We start from the raw sequence: 18,404 nt of genomic DNA, 5'->3' as shown, positions 1-18,404 counted from the left end.
TACTAGGAAATTATTTTGGTCATGTTCACCTATTATGTTTTACTATTATCCAACCTAAACATAGTTCTAACTCATACTGACCGCAAAATATAAAACTCTTATTCACAGTGCTAAATGTTTGACTGGGCCAAATGCCCCAGTGCATGATAGAAACGCTTGCTAATTCACATGTACTTGCATAAGCTTAAGACAACCTTGCAAGTTAGCAGGGAACCCTCCTTGCAAAACGGGACCATATGGCTGTGAATATGAAGTCCTGGCAATGTAGCACAAGACCAGGTGTTACATGTGAGCATTCATGAGTCATATTAACCCAGAGGGCACAGAAAGATAGCTGATGTAGCAGAATATCCTATGCTCCTACTGGTATTTAGCCTTCATTAAGCAACCCATTACTTTACTGGTTAATAGTGATAATCTTTAGGGAAATCTCAGATTAGCATAGCTGTTTATAAATAAAAAAGTGAATAAACTCCCAAATGTTTATATACTGGCAAATATCACAGAACAAACAAGAACAGTGAAGTTCTTTTTAATCCACTATAGATAATGCTTTAAATGTATGCTCATATATAGCAGAGGCGAGGAAAATGAGGAAAGCAGGGAGGAACAACAATATCCCCAGTTACCTATGGAATGCTACTTATAAATTTTCAAACATGGAGTGGGGGCCAAAAGACTGAACACACTTGTGCTCAACTCCACAAAAAAGAAAGAGAATTTTGTTACAGGGAGACAAAAAAAAAAAAAGAAAAAAAGGTATTCACATAGGAACCTTACCTTTTGAAACCCAAGACGAGACTGTTTCTAAACAGACGACAATCAACAGGAGGTGTGCTTGCTGAAGACACTGTAAATGAAAGAAATGTTTCTTAATAGTCATTGTAAAAAAAATCCCTGAACTGCAACAACTCAGTAGGTCATGTAAACAGCCTGTCATTAGAAAAACTATTTTGTACGTTTAGTAAATGCTGACAAACATTTATAAATCGAAATTTAAAATACCAAGGTATTTGAAACTGTCCTGGTTTTATCAGCAATAAATCTGCTCCATTTCAAAAGGGATCAAATATTCAGAGAGAGATTTTTTTCCCCTCTTCATTGCCTTTAATGTCCATAGTTAATACATTACGTTTCATATGAATTATTTATTGAGCTAAGCGTCTTTATCTGCAAAAAAGGAGAAGACCAATTCCAAAAAGCAAAACAAACCTCAAACAATCCTAACAAAGAAAACTTGGGATATTAGTGCTGGAACAAAAAAAGATCCACTGGAGGTAAATGGTTTGCTAATTGTTTCAGACTGAATACTTGCCTTAACATAAGTTTCAAAATTTTGCCTTCTATTTTTTTAAATAATAAAAATAAAATATCACAAAAAAAACCAATAACAAAAAAAACAAACCACCAAACCAAAAACAATGGTACAACACTTCCTTAGGTGTTTGCTTCTGCTCGTGTAAATGGCCTGACAAGAAAGAAAGAGTAGTTCCATTTAAAGTGCTATCCACTGAAATAAATTACACCTAAGGGGATAAAAAGAGAAAAATACATAGTTCTAAACCTTAATATTTACAGTAATATTAGAACACATAGGAAACTGCAAAACCACTTAAAATTAGATGTTCCTGAGAGGTCATTTACAGTTATGCCTTATGTCCTCATCTTTACATCACTTCTTCGCTAAATATTCCAAATCATTCTACCTTCTTCCTCTAGAATTGCTGCCTCTCCTTCCAGCACTGTAGACAAGCAAAGAAAAAAGATACAGTAGTAGGTGCATTTATGTCCTCTATGAAGTTATTATCATCTCACTTCAGCATCACAATGGAATTAACTGCTGTGAAAACCTGAATGCACAGGGCCCTTTCAGCAAGGGCTGCAATATCGTACACGGTAGGAGAGAACCAAAATAAAAGCACCAGCTCTAAAGAAACATGGAAAGTAAAAGGCAGGAACAACATGCTAAAACCACTTCCTTAGTCTAACTCCAGACATGTAGAAAATCAAAAGTTTTAAACATTGGAACATTTTTTTTGTTTGAAAATCTCAGGTAAAGTTGGTTTCAAGACACCCTCAGCAGAAATTCTCATCCACTATATTAAACTTTTTGCTCATAAAAAGACAAGCAGAAAAGCATCTTAGTATGCTCAGCTGCTGCTGACAATCGGCAACCTGGTTTCCTTAGCAACAAACAAGTCTGAGAAAATCAAGGGGCTGACAATGAAGTGGAATGGAACGGTATGATAAAGGGAAAAAGCGGCTCTCATGTACGCTGCCTTATGCGTCCAGATTCCTCAGCTGATGCTTCATAGTTTTCATCTTGTCAGTAGCAGAAATCTATACATTATAGGGCATGAGAAGCTGAATCAATACACCTAGATAGCAGCCAGGATTAATAACCAGCCTTCGTCTCCTGACTACACTGATGAGACCATCTCAAACTATTTTCCATGCTGCACCTATTTTTCCCTCTTTGTAATACTGCAAAAGGAGAGAAGTAAAAAAAAAAAACAAACAAAACACCAAACAAAAAATCAGCTGTTTAATATCTGTGCCTTATCATCACATAGGTGCTAATTAGATTTACTAGCATTCATTTCAGCTTGGTAAACTATTTACGGAGTACCTTCCTTTAAAGCTCAAGTTCAAAGAAATTTGATACGTCTCCATAAATTATTAACCCTAGTCTTTGTAAACAGAATTTGTAAATACCACTACAAGATTTAAATTCAACTCACAGCAATAGCTGAATAACATATTATGTGATACTAACTTCATGACAGCAAGACAGAATGCACATTACTATATGTGCCTGTATCGTACTTTTGATATCATATATATTTACTCTATATGAGGTATTTGTGTCTTAGAACACATTAAAACCTGACTATTTCAGTTAAACAAAATGAGTGTGCAGTGGTGGGTCTACTTTTTCAGGAAAAAAGTCAAACCTCAAACTATTTCAGCTTCCAGAAGAAATTTCATTGCTCTTAATAAAGTTATCCTTTAAAATAAAATTCCAAGTTATTTTTAGGTACTTAATTTTTTTATGATCAATGGTTCGGTTTGTGCTTTTTGTTTTGTAATTTAAAAAAAACAGCAGCAAAATGTAAGGTGAATGTTAAAGATTCACTAATCAATAAATCTCCAATATCAAAATTAAATCACTGATTAGTAACTACTCAATTTTTTCATTTGCAACACAATGGCTTCCCAGAATCATGGTGTATAGACTACTTATTTCTATATTTGTTAAATATAACAGTTCATGTCAACTGCAGCAAAAGACTGCTTAAGCTTTTCCCTGAGCCTTGACACATAAAATTGTTGTTTACAGAGATCCTTCTGTATCAGAATTTAGCCCAAATTTAGATGTTTTATTAACATCTTAGTATACAAGGCAAATAACAACTGTATTATTTAAATTTTGAAGATAATCATATATTCCTACTTAACCAAGTAAATTATCCCATGCCATACATTCAGTTGATGACATAAATTAACTTTTGCAAGCACTAAGAATCACAACAGTCTTTGGAGAAAACTCTTAAACATGCTGCTACAACTTCAACGCCTAATTAACCAATCACATTTACACACATAACTTCCATGACAAGCAAATCAGCAGAACACCCTTGGGTTAGTGTCAGTGCCAATCAGTTCTTTAAAGCTGGTTCTTGCATTATAATTCTGTAGTACTTCAGAGCTATATCGTTAGACCAGCATTCTGTTGTAATTGATGCAGCAAACAAATGCAATCCCAGCACTAACCACCTAACAGTCACTGTGCAAAACAAACCCTTTCCTTAACCTCTCCGCTTACAAGAGTGTGATGCTCCTATCACAGGCACAATAAAGATGTTATTTGCAAATAACTTACAGGTAAATCTTGTGGCCAGGTTCAATACCACAGAAGATTTTAACCATGATACATTGTTCAGAAGTGGTAGTTTTAAACAGTCTGACATCTCATCATAGAGGGAAACTTTGCTCATTTCCCATGTATCTTTAAACCTCATATATTAATACAAGTAAATCTCTTAGCCTACAACCAATCAACACTGCTGCCAAGTACAAAGTAAGATGCAACATGAGAAATACTTACATATAGAAAGAACATTGTCCAATCTTCCATTTGCTGCTTCACATCTTATTTCTGCTACATGGAGTCCAACACCTTCAAATAGGCAGCCATTTTTCTAGAGAAAAAGCAATCAATCATTGGAACTTCACACAGATAAGACATTCTGATACTTTGCATTTTAAATACTTTCTTCCCAAACGACATTGGCATTCTTGTACTGATAGCTGTTGAGAAGGTGCTCTACAGAAGTCTACATGGCTGGTCAAATAAGTTGCTACTGATCAAAAATTGTTTTGTATTAAAATCAACTGCAAGAGACAAAGTTATCAAAGGCAGAAAGACTGGGACACTTAAACTACGTCTGCAATTCTCAATTCCTCAGCAAATAAAAAAAAATATCCACCAGAAACAATTGTAATACTTCCAATCCCCAGTTTAAAAAAAGGGCATTATTTATTTATTTAGTTTTCCACTTCAGGAAACAGAAAGCTACTAGGTCTGGAGCAAAATATTTTGGTTAGCTCTAAAGAAGAAAAAGAAAAGCAGCAGGAGAAAGACATGGTAAACAAACCAAATCAGTGCAACAACTGTTTGAAAAGTAATCTAAATATTCTGAACAGGCTTCATCATACCAGGTTCATGTTTAAAGAGCTACTGTGACCTAAAGCCTCCACAGAGAACATAGAATAATAAGTAATGCAATAGTCACTTTTACAAATTTTAAATGTAAACTCACCTTCAGCTGGGCACGAGCAGTTTCACTATCAGCAAAATTTTTAAAAACATAGTCTGTGTATGTTTCTGCATCAAGTTCCACACCCAACTCGTGCATCAGTTTGAGGATCTCAAAGACACCTATGAAGGCAAAATTGGTAAGGCTAAGCATTTCAGAAAAATGAAAACTTGAGAATCAACATTTAAAAATAAATGCTGCTTCACAAAAAAAGGAACTGTCTCCTCAATTTCCCTCCTTGAAATTGCCATGAAAAATCCTGCATTTTTATTTTAGATGTTAACAGAATTCTTAATTGTGAAATTTAAAATAGATTTACTAAACTTCCTGTTCAGTGCTGTACTATAAAAAACATGAAAGTTCAGTTTGGAAATTGCTAGTATACAAAGTTGTTTTCTAACACAGTGAATATACGAGTTATTCATGTTCACAAAACACCTTTTAGAGCTATATATCAAAATGTCCATAATACTGTGCATAAAAAACAAATCTGAAATACAAAGTAAAGTACACAATCAAATTCAAGATACAAACACATTCTTCAATACATCATACATTCTTAGCTTTGTTCCCAATATCCAACCCTGATTAGCAAGGCAAGCATTTAAGATTTGTCTCTGGATTTGTTTAAAACTAATAACATGTTCGTAATCAAATAGGTTGATTACTCTATCAACACATCAACTTCAAACTGGAAATTCAGAAAAAGGTTGGAGTCTCACAAGTGAAGCTACATCGTAACTTTTACAGGGTTCAGGTCATTTCACACAACTGGACTGTATATCACTTCTCTAGATACACATTTGAAGAGAACAGATACCAAATAGTAATAGTCCAGCAACTAGAGTGTAGTTTTAGAGTATGTGTCATTCTTTTTCATTGCTCACATTCTTCTGATTTGCAGAAACTTCTTACAGTAACCTCAGTTAGCAAACTCTGCACCCCTGTCAAAACCAATACAGGTATAATCATTTTTTGCTGGTCTAAAAATGATGTGTCAGTTGCTGCAGGACACCAGTACCAAACAGCATATGTTTTTTTCAACTTGCATTTCATACTTATTACTTTAAAGATGTCCAAAGTCCCTGTCTTTGCCCTGGAGTGCCACCTATGGAAAAGTGACACTTCCATGAATATTTTATGGAGTGCACTATGGTGCAAATAATCAAATGTGAATTCCCTTTGAGCACTTGAAAATACATGCAGGCAAGTCACACTAGATTAAAGTCGCATCATCTGTTCAAGTTTGCCTTAAACAAAACTCTGATTTTGGACCAGAATCTGCAAAAATATGAATAAAGAAATAATGACACTCAGTACTTCTTGATACCTTTCTAATGTTGACAGCTGGTTTCTATCACATGTTTTCAACTTCCCAAAAAATACATTAAGTCCTCTTATGCTGAAAGCTTTGTAAAAATAACTGTATCTGTATCACTAAAAAGTAGTTTGGAGACTAAGAACTATATCCCATAGTGAATAAGGTGTGGTAAACTAGGAAGGTTTGAGTTCAAACATGTATCCAGACCAAGAATAGAAAACAGACTTGTTAAGCATCCTCATTCCCTAGTGTATAGAGTAGGGCACAGCTCCTGAGCAGGAAAGGACATGTATGAGGCATGGAACACCAGCACAACAGCAAGAAGCAGATTAAGGAGGAATACCATAACAATAATGCACATAACCAAACTAATTGCAAACTTAAAATGAAGGCATGTGTGGTAGACTTTTTTTTTTTAAGATGGCTGATGTACAGTTTTGGGAGGACAGAAGATTAACGAAAACCAACACGATGTTGCACACATGTTCTACTTCACTGAGAGCAGAACTACTTTAAAGTCAAATAAACACCTTCCACAATACAAAGCAATGAAGCACTTTCATTTCAATTAAAATTCTATAAAATTCTCAAATGCATGCATGAAAAAGGATTTGAGCATTATATGTGCTTTCAGAAATTCTTTGCTTCTCATGCTGGAAAATACACTAACCTCTTCTCTCTCTTTAAGCCAAAGAACAGACTAGAAAAGAGAGACACAGAAGTGTAGTCATGTTCATCTAGAACACTGGTCTCACAAATGTTTTTGAGAACACCGCCAAACAATTGCATATTGATTTAGAAATTACACACATGTATCACTCTACTGCTATATTATGGGCATTATAAAACATACACAAAAATAGAACATAAAAAAAGGATAAAATATTTATTTATTAACAGCCTGCTCACAGCCCAGTGGATTGTCTTGCACACCTCACTTCTGAGACCACTGATCCAGAAGACTGGGCATGACTAAAACCCACAGTCAAGTCTCTTGCTTGATCAAGAACAGGTTTTTTGAGATCTTGAGCTGATGCATGAAAGGACACAGGAGCTGAGTATACAGAATCAAATAAATGAATAGGTGGAAAGACAGAAATAGGAAACCAAACACAGTCAAATTTCTGTTCTTCTTTTTGTCAATACTGAACACACTCAAACACCCCAACAGAACAGATTCCAACCTCGAATCAGTATAATGGAGAACAAATATAGAAGAGACGAGCTATGAGATTGTCACAACATTTCCAAAACTGAAAAGTGAGGCTTGCATTTTAGTCCACCTTTAATTTCTTAAGTTTTTCACAGTTAAGTCATGCCTTCTCCCTAAAGCAGTCCCATAAGAACAGGAGGAATTTCTAAGACAGTTATGTACAGTCCTACATGTGCAAGGATAGTAAAATTTGGCTTAAAGCATTTTTCTAAAGAAACAAAAAACTAAAACTCTAGTTCGAAAAGTGATGTAACATTCAGGAAAACATAGTATTTCATACACTTTTGCTGTGCTGGTAATTTCAGATGCACTCAGAATGTTCTTTGCCAGAAAAGTCTGTCTATAAAACAGTATTTCAAGCAGTTACTTTGAGCAATCGCTATCCTTATTCGCCTCTGGATGCAGAGTCTTATTTTCCAAAGTAAATTACCATTCACTAACCGTGCTTTTTGTCTATAACAATGGTTTAGTAGAACCCAAAAGTAAAATACACAACTTTTAAAAACTGTCTTTAAACATAACATGATCATTCAAAGATGAAGGAGAGGTATAAAATATTTAGTAACAAGCATAAGTCAAATATTTCTGCTTATTTACACTAGGCCCTCCTTAGTGCATAACTTGATACAAGATCACCCTCAGTGCCAGTAACAGTTTCAGATTCACCAAATATTGATCTTTGAAACCCTGCAAGCTCTTTCCGCTCCTAAAAGCCTAATAAATACTAAGGAAATAAGTATTTATCAACTTATATAATGGATGCACAATAAAGGAAATGCCCCACCTGAAATTATTTGCCTGGTAAAATGACTGAAAAGAACTGTTTGCTATTTCAGGGTGGTTAGGTTCTCTAAGGTTCATGTAAAAACGGTCCTGTTTAGTTTCATTCCTCTTAACCACCGCTTCATTGCTAACTTTCTTTCAAATATGATTCCAGAATATAGAAATTGCAGAATTTCGCTTGATATGGAGTGTCAGGTATTTCTGTAATAAATGTTAGAGAAGCGTGTAATTAAACATTGCTACTGATTGTACAATTGTTTGGGTCACACTATATGTACCAATTCAGACATTCGTATACTGCACTTCTAAATGGGTTTTTGCTTATATTCTGTGTTCTTTAATGATTATTTAGTCCACTGTCTGCATCCTAACAGATTTTTAATAGTTTTTCCTCAAAGTTCTTTTCCATTTCCAGCCTTACCTATAGCAAGACACAAAATCAAACACAATAGGCTGGGCATTACTACTTTGTTGAGAAATTAATTATTACCTCGCTTATGGTATGAGATATGATACAGTGTCCATACTTCTGCTCACACAGCTCTATTATTGCTGCTAGAAAGCACCGTTCTGTAATTTACTATGTACTGTCACCTTTACGTTCTCACTGCAGTATTACTGTTTGGTCTATTATTTCTATGACACAATTTCAGGGTGGATGGCTTCTTTTTCCCCTATTTACTTTTCTTTAGGTGTACTGGTTCTATTTTTAGATATTGGATCTCATTCTTTTTTTTATTATTAACTTTAAAAAACTGAATGCAAGCTTACACATGGGAAAGAAGACAACTTGTTTCACTGTTGAGCAAGAAGAGTAACACTGATCTTTCACTACAGAAGCAATTGATTAGATATCTTCTTATCTAATGTATTTTAAAAATTGAAAAACCACTGACTTGTGTAGGTATGCACGAAGCAGTAATGCTTCCACTTGACAGTGTAAACTTGGACACTAAGTACCAGGATACAAAAATGAGTTTGCAAATCCACAGTATTATCTTACAGCCATACAGAAGTATACGTATGCAATGCCTTTGCAGATAGGAAAAAAAAAGGCTCTACAGAAAATGGCTAAAAATGCTAGAATTGAGGGTTCCTTCATCAGTTTTCTTCTCAATTTGCTTACATGACTTCCAGCAGGAACTACTAGCCAAAGCATAGTTGATTTCTACACTAGGAATTCAAATTAAGGCAACTTCTGATCTTGACAAAGACTAAAAGAAATACGAAAACCTATGTTTCTCTTGACACTCAAATATTGCTTCAATTTTGGGAGCTAAATCTAAATCTAAAACCACTTCCAACGTCTTTTAGAATTGTGTTAGTGAGGTGAAATTTTCCATGGAGTAACAGAAAGCACATTTTTTCAGTAGGCAGCATCCACACAGAGAAGTATGACACCGATTTCAATTTACTTATTTTTGGCAACGTTGTACTTCAAGTAAGTCACAAAGGACCCAACTAAAACAACATTGCCACACTTTTAAAATATCACAGAACTTTCACAGATTTGAAAACCTGGGAGAACATAAACTTGGGAAGTAGTCTAGCAGGAACAGAGCCTAAGGAGTTAATAAAAACTGAATATTGTTTTCACAAAGGCTTTTTGAAAAAGACTTGAGACATTTTTATAGCCAGAAACAATTAGGGAATACTTGTTTCAGCATTTCTTCCAAACTGGAATGTGACTGTATATTTAAGATAAAATTGCGATATGAAGAGTCTGCTAAAAGCACTTTTTTTTTGTTTGTGCATTTTGTTTGTCACCCAGTGTCACACTAACAACTCTGCATCTCATTCTAAAGCACATTATACTGTGAGATAAGATGAAAAAGACAGTTTTTTGTTTCCCCAAGGGGGAAGTACTTCTGTTAAAAGCATCTTTTTACAATACCATTCTTTCTGAATTACCAATAACGCAAACCAAAGAATTAGATACTGTACTCTAAAATTTAATATTTGTTCAATTCTTATTCATATCCTGTAGACATCCCCATGTGTAACAGGGGAAAGTATGCTAAATGCTTAAACCTACTTAAGAATCCCAAAGATTGAGCATTTTTGTCCTTCAATCAGTATGCTGTCAGGTCAGGCTCACACATTCAGCGATGTAAGTTCTCCTGCAGTTTTTATGATTGTAACGAAGCTCATGTTTGGTTTAGCGGCAGATAATAAGAAGCTGGCTTGAAAAACGGACTGGGTTTGCAGTCCAAGAGAGCTACTATAACCTAACCTTACTTTTAAATTCTTCACTTGGATTTCAGTTTCTTCAAGAGTAAACTCTAAAAGGTAACAAGCAGCAAAAAGAACTGGTGGGAGGCCGAAAGAATGTGAAGAGTTAAAAAGATAAATAAACACTCTCACATCTTTCTGTGCAAAGGAAGACTTGAAATTTGTAGAACTGTATCAAGATCAAGAAAGAGGTTTTAAAATAGGTCTTTCTGAAGGAAAAAATGTTTGTAAGAAGGACAGACACAGCAAAGTCTTCATTTAATTTCAAGAGTCTGATGAATCTCACGCAAGTGTTGTAATAAAGATTTGTGCACTAGGTTTGCAATAATGATACAGGAGCATTTATCAGACAACTCACCTTTAAGATTCTTCTCTTTCTGATGCTGAACTAGCAGTGGCCAGGAATAGTGAGGTCTGAGTGGCAAGCCTTCCTCTTTCATCATCTTCATCACATCAATGGCCAAGGCTGAAAACATTCACAAAATAATTAAACAGTGTCCAAGTAGTCTACATAAGCATATGTAAAATAAACTAAATAAGCAGAGTACCTGATTTGTTGGCCTCCAAAGCACAACGCAAAATAAATGGTAACGGTGCCGAGTGCATTTTTGCTTCTTTTAACTCACTACAGAATCGCTTCAGCTTTTTCACAGGCTGCAAAGAATTTCAAAAATTAATTTCATATATTTTTCAATTTCTCAAATTGTTAAGAACATCAGATTCTTCTAATGTTTAGAAAATGGATATTGCACATGCCAAACATAATTCATTCGTAAAAATCAATTTACTATGCAAGTTGATATGAAATAATAAAATTATTCTTTTGCTCTTGAAGAACTGTGCAAAAAATCTTCACAGTTGCATTAAACTAAATAAATACACTGTTATTAGTAGATTAAAAAAAAAGTATTACTATTCTGCTTACCATATCTCTATTTACACAATGTTGCAAGAAGAAGCTACCCTGGTCCACATTTTCACGTGATAAATGACTAAAAGACTTCAAAATACTAAAGCTTATATCTTCAAAGCCATGAGTTATCAGAGTCAAACACAGGTTCATTGCATCTAGCAATTGAAAAACAGAACAACAAAATTTAAAAAGCGCACATAACAATTTCTCATTAAACTACTAAAATTAGTGAAAGCTAGTAAAGCAAATGTTTGACAAGTACCATTAACATACTTTTAAACATGATTAAACAATCAAATTTGAGACTACCTTTTCCAGAATTCTTCAGATTTATTAATTAAATTCAACTTTCTCATTAGATTATAATGAAAAGTACAGAAGTATCACCACTGCAGCATGACAGAAAGAAACTAAGTAAGAGAAACACATTTCTAGACATGTCAAAAAAAAAAAGAAAAAATGGATGAAGTATAATTAACAGTTATCAATCAGATTACACATACTGGGATAGAAAAGTGACTTCCAATGTAGATAATAAAAAAACTATATTCAGTATTTAGTATCCCTTTTTTATGTCAGTCACAAAGAGCTCTCACAACAGGAATTTTAACCGTGGTGACTGAAGAAAGGACTCCACACTTCCTGCTTTCCTGTAAAATCCTAATGAATTTTAGAAATTTTAAAAAATCCATAGATTAATTTTTATGCGCAAATGATTAATGCTGGTTTATATTTAAATTTTATAAAACGTAATCTTAAACAGCACAAATGAATCCACAAACCAACAAAAAATATATTCTTTTGCCTCAGTATTCAAGAGAAAAGCGCAAAATTACCTATTTTTGAACAAAAAAAAAGAAAACTAGCTTTCCCCCTCCACCCTGCTACAGGAACCAAGGACATACCTGGAATTAATTCCCTTTCAAATTTTATGCGTTGTTTAATATCCTCGATGTACTGCGGATATCCAGCTTTGGCAAGGCTAAAAATCACCTGCATCAAAATCCTATCCATAAGGTACCCTTCAGTCTTCTCAACCTCTTCTAGAGTCTGTAAACCAAAGTAAACTTAACTTCAATCAACTCCAAAGTGACTCCAAACAGAACACATTTAAGAACAAAAATAAAATTAAATTAAAAAACCAACCAAACAAAAAGCTGGTTTTTTTCTCTGTTTTTAAAAATACAAGTTTAGATAAGTGGAACATGGTATAAAGAGAGAAAGAAAGAATACCCAAGAAGTACTGAGAGAGTCCCAAACACCTTTAGACTGTAAAAAGAAAGAGGAACATCTAAAAAGGATATAATAGATAGTTTCTCTCTAATATCTAATAATATATGTAAACAGCACAGGTATTCTCATTGTGAGATGACTTTCAAAAGAAATTACTTTGTAAAGGAAGAATAACTAATCAAACCTTCTTTGAAAGAATGATGGTTGATAAAGATTTGTTTAATTTTTAACTCACAGAACAAAATTATGTTTCCCACATCCTCTTCCTTGATTTGGTCCTCTACATCTGATACTACTTATTAAACTCCTGATACTACTTATTAAGATCAAACCATTTTTCTTTTCTCATTTTTTTCCCAATATTTCTTCGATTTAAAAAATGTGAGAGAAAATACTTGAAAAAACCAGCTTGCAGCTACATAAAGGACTGCAAAGCGGCCTCATGTTATTAATACCTAAATTGTTGGTATGAACTCTCAAAAAAATTTATTTTTTACCAGAAAGATCCTGGGGCTTCAATGGCAGCCAAAGAATGGCTCAATGGAAACAAAATAATGGAGGTTTAGTTTTTATTTTCATAAATAAACACATAAATCCCTCACATGCACTTTTTGTCTTTAAAAAAATCCCTAAAATTTAAGTCACTCACTGACAAATCTACCGTCTCAGAATGAAGCACCATTATCAAAAGACAAGTATTTTAAAGAAATTATGAGTTTGCTTTCAGTTAACCAGCTATTCAGATGCAATTAAAAAAATAAAATTGTTAATTACTAGGAGGAAACCAATTATAAAACTCTTTATTATTCCTCCTGCATGAATAGAAACCATTCCAAAGTTATTCTGAACAAAAGATCAAACAAGTTGTATTTAAACTCGAACTTGCCATACCTTTTTGATGCTATCAGCATCACCCTTTTCAGCATACACATTCAGCAGTGATAAATAGGTATCTGCACCTGGTTCAACACCAGCCATCCTCATCACTGAAAGGATGTTTTCTGCACTCTTCATATCTCTAGAAGAATTCAAAGAGAGATCCTCTAAATTAATTAGAACTGGAAACAAAGACTGCAACAAGCTTAGAGAAACTTATTTTAACAAAGCAAATCCCAAAAGGTGAAAGTGCAAGTCTTTTAATTATTGTATTACTTAAAATACTCTTTTAACTTTAATAGATTATAAAGTTCAGAACTAAGTGCAGTAATTTTTTTTCAAACACTACAAAAGTACAGTAATTTATCTTGAAATTCAAGATTTTCAGACACAAGAAAAAAACCTACTTTGTTAAATAGCTTTGTTTTGCTTCAAAAATGTATAAAGAGACAGTCTTCTATATATTATTATTCAAAATCATCACTCTATTCTGCAGCATGTAATTTTTCTGTACAGTATCACTCTATATTTTAGTAAAGCTAAAGTAATCGAAAGAAAAAAAGGTATTAAACATTACCCTGCTCTTGCATGACCTTTCACAAGGCTACTGAATACTGCCTCAGTGATTGGAAGATCTTTGTTCTTCATAAATCCAAGAATCTTACTGCAAAATATAAGACAGTCAATGGGTATTTTTGTTTTGAAAAGATAAACACTGAGCTATAGCTGCTCTGCTGGACAAGTACTGTATCATTAAAAAAACCCAAATCCTGATGTTACTGAGCAATTAAATTTTGGGATGCTGCACAATATGCTTATAATTAGGTAATTTTCATTTTTTTAATATATGTATTTGTATTTGCCACTTTTAAATATGCAGACAGAAGGGTATCTTTTTTTATCTTGCCTGTATTTTTATCTTCCTTTTACTCATTTCTCATGTCTCAGAATTACACTGTTGCAACTTCACCTTGCTAAAATTAAAATGTTAGACAGATGTCCAGCAATTCCTGTATAACAACAACAGACAGAATTACTACCATTTGCTCCTCAGCCCACTTTGTTCCCAAATGCCTTTCCCAGTAGCCATTTTCTTACAAAGGGAGTAAGCCTTCATAGCCTCATACTTTTTCACGGTGGCTCTAGAAATGACAAAACAAGTTCTGAGCAAGGTGAATACAACTTGAACAAATTGGTCTACCACTCATTTTTATTTTGCTTTGTGTAGATTTCAGCAGTCTCCAGGAAATTGCTCTACACTGCCTGGTTAAAATATACTTAAACTTCTTCTTCACTTGGCTCAATTTCTATGAATTACACAGAAATGAGTTTTAACATTATTGGCAGGGAATATCAGAAACAAATTTTGTGGAAATCCCTTTAAACATAAATCTAAAAGAATACCTCGCTCCTTCAATGTCACCCTCATTGCAATAAGCAGCAATCAACCTTTGGTATGTAACCTACAGAAAACAAAAAGGTGAAGTTAATGATTTCCAACCAATAAGTGGATACTACTATTAAGAATGAAGATATTATAAAAGGGTACCTACTCGATTGGGCTGCACATTTGCTTCCTCCATTCTGGCCAAGAATTCTGTCGGAGAAAATTTGTGCTCATTCTGAAGATAGACCTTAAGTAAGGCATTGTAATGGCTCGTATCATACACCGCACCTAAGGAAATGTTTCAACCAGTCAGGGAATGTAGGTTCTCTAAATTCAGCACGTTTTTTTAGCTTTCTCAGGTAATTAATTTCATGCCAATTTTACTCTGTATGAACTTATCAGACTGCTTCCTTTTATTCACCTTTCAAATATCAGACATCTATTTAACAGCACACGTGTTTATAAAAGGACAAAACATAACAAGAGCACTGCCCATGCTCATGTGCATGCTGTCCCATAGTCTCTATATCTGTATTTATTTCACAGATTCAGCATTACTATCACAAAGCAGTTCATCTATGCATTATCTATAGATAAATGACTCACTTAAAATAAAAACATCATCTGATAAAATACGTGGTAACACTAAGAATACTCAGCCTATCATCAAGGTAACGCCTAACAGAAAAGTAAAATACAATAATGCAAATCAAGCAAAAGTCCAATTTAAGCATCTTGCAAAAAAAAAACCAAACACCAAAACTTTAGATTTTTTATTAACACCCCTAGATGTCAGTATAACCCCCAGAATTAGAAACTCACCTGAATAATAAAATCTACTGTTTATTCCGTAATATGTACAACCTAACTTGTTAAAACCTAACATTTAAACACTATTAAAATACATTGTCTTTATTACAGAAAAAGTCCTTGTTCTTTTTGCAAGCAGGACTGACAAACCCAACCTACCCAGTTCTTTCATCCTGTCCCATATCATATGGGCTAGTTCTGTTCTTTCAGGTGACGACACCTCTGGCAAGAGGGTACCACAACTTCGCAACAAAAGCAAGGTCTGGTTACTTCCTGGAGATCCTGCAAGTGGAACAAAACCATGAATTGCTTCATAAATAACTACACATTCAATATTAGAAAGAAGATTTGAGACTGACCTACTGAAATATTTAAGCATTTTCTACAGAATGCAATTTTCTCAAGATTGAAGATTTTTACTGAACAGGATACCCAAATGATTAAACAATGATACTACTGTGCACTATCATGAAAAAGATTTGTGATAAAACATCATTTAGTACAATAATGAGCTCAGCTCAGCAGAAATTTTAGAAAGTACAACACAAAGCCCTAAACTCAGATTATCTAGTACTTTCAATTTCCCAACTCAAGATCCTTAGATCATTTCATCCTAACAGGGGTGTAACTTTCTCATAAATTTCTAAACTGTCAAAATACTTCAGACCAATTCAATACTATTCCAAAACTGGTAGTCGGAGTAAATATAAACCTCCATTTCCACTTCTGCCCATGCTCATTATAAAATAAATGAGATCATTTATATCTAGAGAATAGTGAAGGAAAATGCAAGATTATGCACCTTTTCTGACTTCTGCACTAGTACCACATGTTGAAAAAGTAACTATAACCTCATCTCTTTCTTGGACTTCATTACTGCTCCTGAGGCAAATTAAGGCAGAACCTCAGAATCTATCACAGTTTCCTCAATAAGCTGGAGACACAATTTTTTTCTAATCACATCTTTATATCTAAACCCAGCAATTTCTAATAAAAATGAGAGTTTCTTTAGAAAGCAGCATACTGTAAAGTATGATCACCAAGTCATACTTGACTAACGTATAAATCCCTGAATACAATTACTTCCTGCAACGAAAATGCCAACACCTCTCCAGTTTCGTAATGCCAATGTTACAACTAGTGACTGAGTACCTTGAAAGACAAAAGAAGACAGAAGAGGTTTGGCAGTATGCATATGGAAAGATGCGGGACAAGAGATTCACTGCGAGCACCTTCTTTAGGCATTTTTTGAGTTGTAATTAGAAATGGAAGAACAATACAAACACAGGCAGAAATCAACACTAACCTCCCACACTTCTGCTAAATTAGTTTCATTATTGTTCATAAAAAAGGACTAAATTTTCATATGGAAATATTTGCCATTTATTCTAACAGCATCCTAGTTAAATCTCTTGTGAGGTTCTATGCTTCTATTTTTAAATACCGTTAAAAAGCCAAAGGAAACCACTATGAACAATTAATGTTTCTGTTAATATGACTTCTAAAAACTGTGTAACTAGTCAAGGTTCATGAAGAACTATTTGCAGAGAAGTTTAGAGACATAAAATTCTTGCAAACCCAGAAGCAAAAATTAAAAGTTTATATCTAAAAAACCAAAGCAGTCAGGATCAGAAAGCATATCACACGCAAAAAGAAAAAACTAAAAAGTTCAACAGAAAGAGTGTGAATTGAAGACTCTGCTTTTAAACAGTGAAATGCAAAGCTTTTAAAAGCACAATCCCAGCTATACAAGGCACTACAGTCCAGAGCAATACACAGCAAAATTTAAACTTAAAAAAAATACATGCTGTCATTGATAAATATTGACAGTAGTACTTAGTGAGTATCTTCAGCAAGTATCTCCGTTGACTCATCCTAACTGGTACCAAACCTCATCAATTGTGGCAGTTGGTTTGCAAAATACTAATGTGGTCTGGCTACTTTAGCCAAAGGGGTATGGAATCTGTCAGAATGAACAATGCCTCAGCTAGCTGTTTTTGTTTTATTAAAAAAAATAAAGCTTTCTTCTCATGAATAACCACAGTTACCTGGTAATGTGGAAACTTGGGGATCACCTACATATTTCCCAGCTGTAGTTCCATTTTAAAACAAATAATGTGTTAAGGACAGCATGGTTCACTACAGTCACTTTAAAAATATACTGTGTAAACCAGACAGATATGATCCCTGTTCAGAGAGCACAATACAGTTATATGAGGAAGATGTAACATTACCAGATTAAAAAATCCACAATAAGCAAGGCAATATGTTAACATTTATTAAAAGTACACTGCATTTTTACAAAAGAAAAAAAATCTTGGAAAAGCAAACATGTATTCAAAGCCAAATACATCCCTAAAGTTTTTAAAGACTGTCAATCAACACATGTAGCAGATTAAACAACATTTGAAGACAAAAAATAAATTACAACTCTTTCAGTTCATTTCCTTGGTTTACTGAGTCGTTATACAGCAGCTTTAAACTTACCTGCTTTGCTTATTTCCTGAAAGATTTTTAGTAGAAGAGATTTAGGAATGCGGCCAGTTTTTCTAACAGAGTTATCCACTTTATTTAATGCCCAGTCAAACTGATAGGTTGGTCTGGTTCGAATTTCTGAAACTGGTTCTTCTTTAACACTTCCTTCCTCTTGATGTGCAAGTGTAAGGAACCTTATTTGGTTCATAATATTTCTGCTTAAATAAAAACAAACACAAAAACAGAGATTACGCTTCTGTGAGTCATTTTGCAACTATGCCAGTCACACAACGTCAATGCACTTCTTGCTGCTGAACAGTGTCTCAAAAACATTCCATATT

At 34.1% G+C, this 18,404-nt stretch overlaps 1 protein-coding gene across 1 annotated transcript in view; it reads right to left on the bottom strand.

Annotated features, from left to right (window-relative positions):
- Window positions 1-18,404, bottom strand: part of LRPPRC (leucine rich pentatricopeptide repeat containing) — an 87,318-nt gene that overhangs the window by 58,865 nt on the left and 10,049 nt on the right. Inside the window, exons 2-14 of the mRNA XM_027681869.1 lie at window positions 18,076-18,278; window positions 15,748-15,870; window positions 14,945-15,066; window positions 14,796-14,854; window positions 13,969-14,055; window positions 13,407-13,533; window positions 12,188-12,332; window positions 11,295-11,437; window positions 10,918-11,023; window positions 10,728-10,835; window positions 4,824-4,942; window positions 4,109-4,202; window positions 781-850 (exon numbers count right to left, since the gene is read on the bottom strand). Of these exons, the coding sequence (XP_027537670.1) occupies window positions 781-850; window positions 4,109-4,202; window positions 4,824-4,942; window positions 10,728-10,835; window positions 10,918-11,023; window positions 11,295-11,437; window positions 12,188-12,332; window positions 13,407-13,533; window positions 13,969-14,055; window positions 14,796-14,854; window positions 14,945-15,066; window positions 15,748-15,870; window positions 18,076-18,271 (1,499 nt within the window). The 5' untranslated portion in view covers window positions 18,272-18,278. The remainder of the gene's footprint in view (window positions 1-780; window positions 851-4,108; window positions 4,203-4,823; window positions 4,943-10,727; window positions 10,836-10,917; window positions 11,024-11,294; window positions 11,438-12,187; window positions 12,333-13,406; window positions 13,534-13,968; window positions 14,056-14,795; window positions 14,855-14,944; window positions 15,067-15,747; window positions 15,871-18,075; window positions 18,279-18,404) is intronic.

This window comes from Neopelma chrysocephalum, unplaced genomic scaffold (genome assembly GCF_003984885.1).
Source record: "Neopelma chrysocephalum unplaced genomic scaffold, ASM398488v2 Primary Assembly neopelma1_61b, whole genome shotgun sequence".
Taxonomy (NCBI): Eukaryota; Metazoa; Chordata; class Aves; order Passeriformes; family Pipridae; genus Neopelma; species Neopelma chrysocephalum.
The sequence above is the reverse complement of the archived record's forward strand: the minus strand, read 5'-3'. Positions and strand labels throughout refer to the sequence as shown.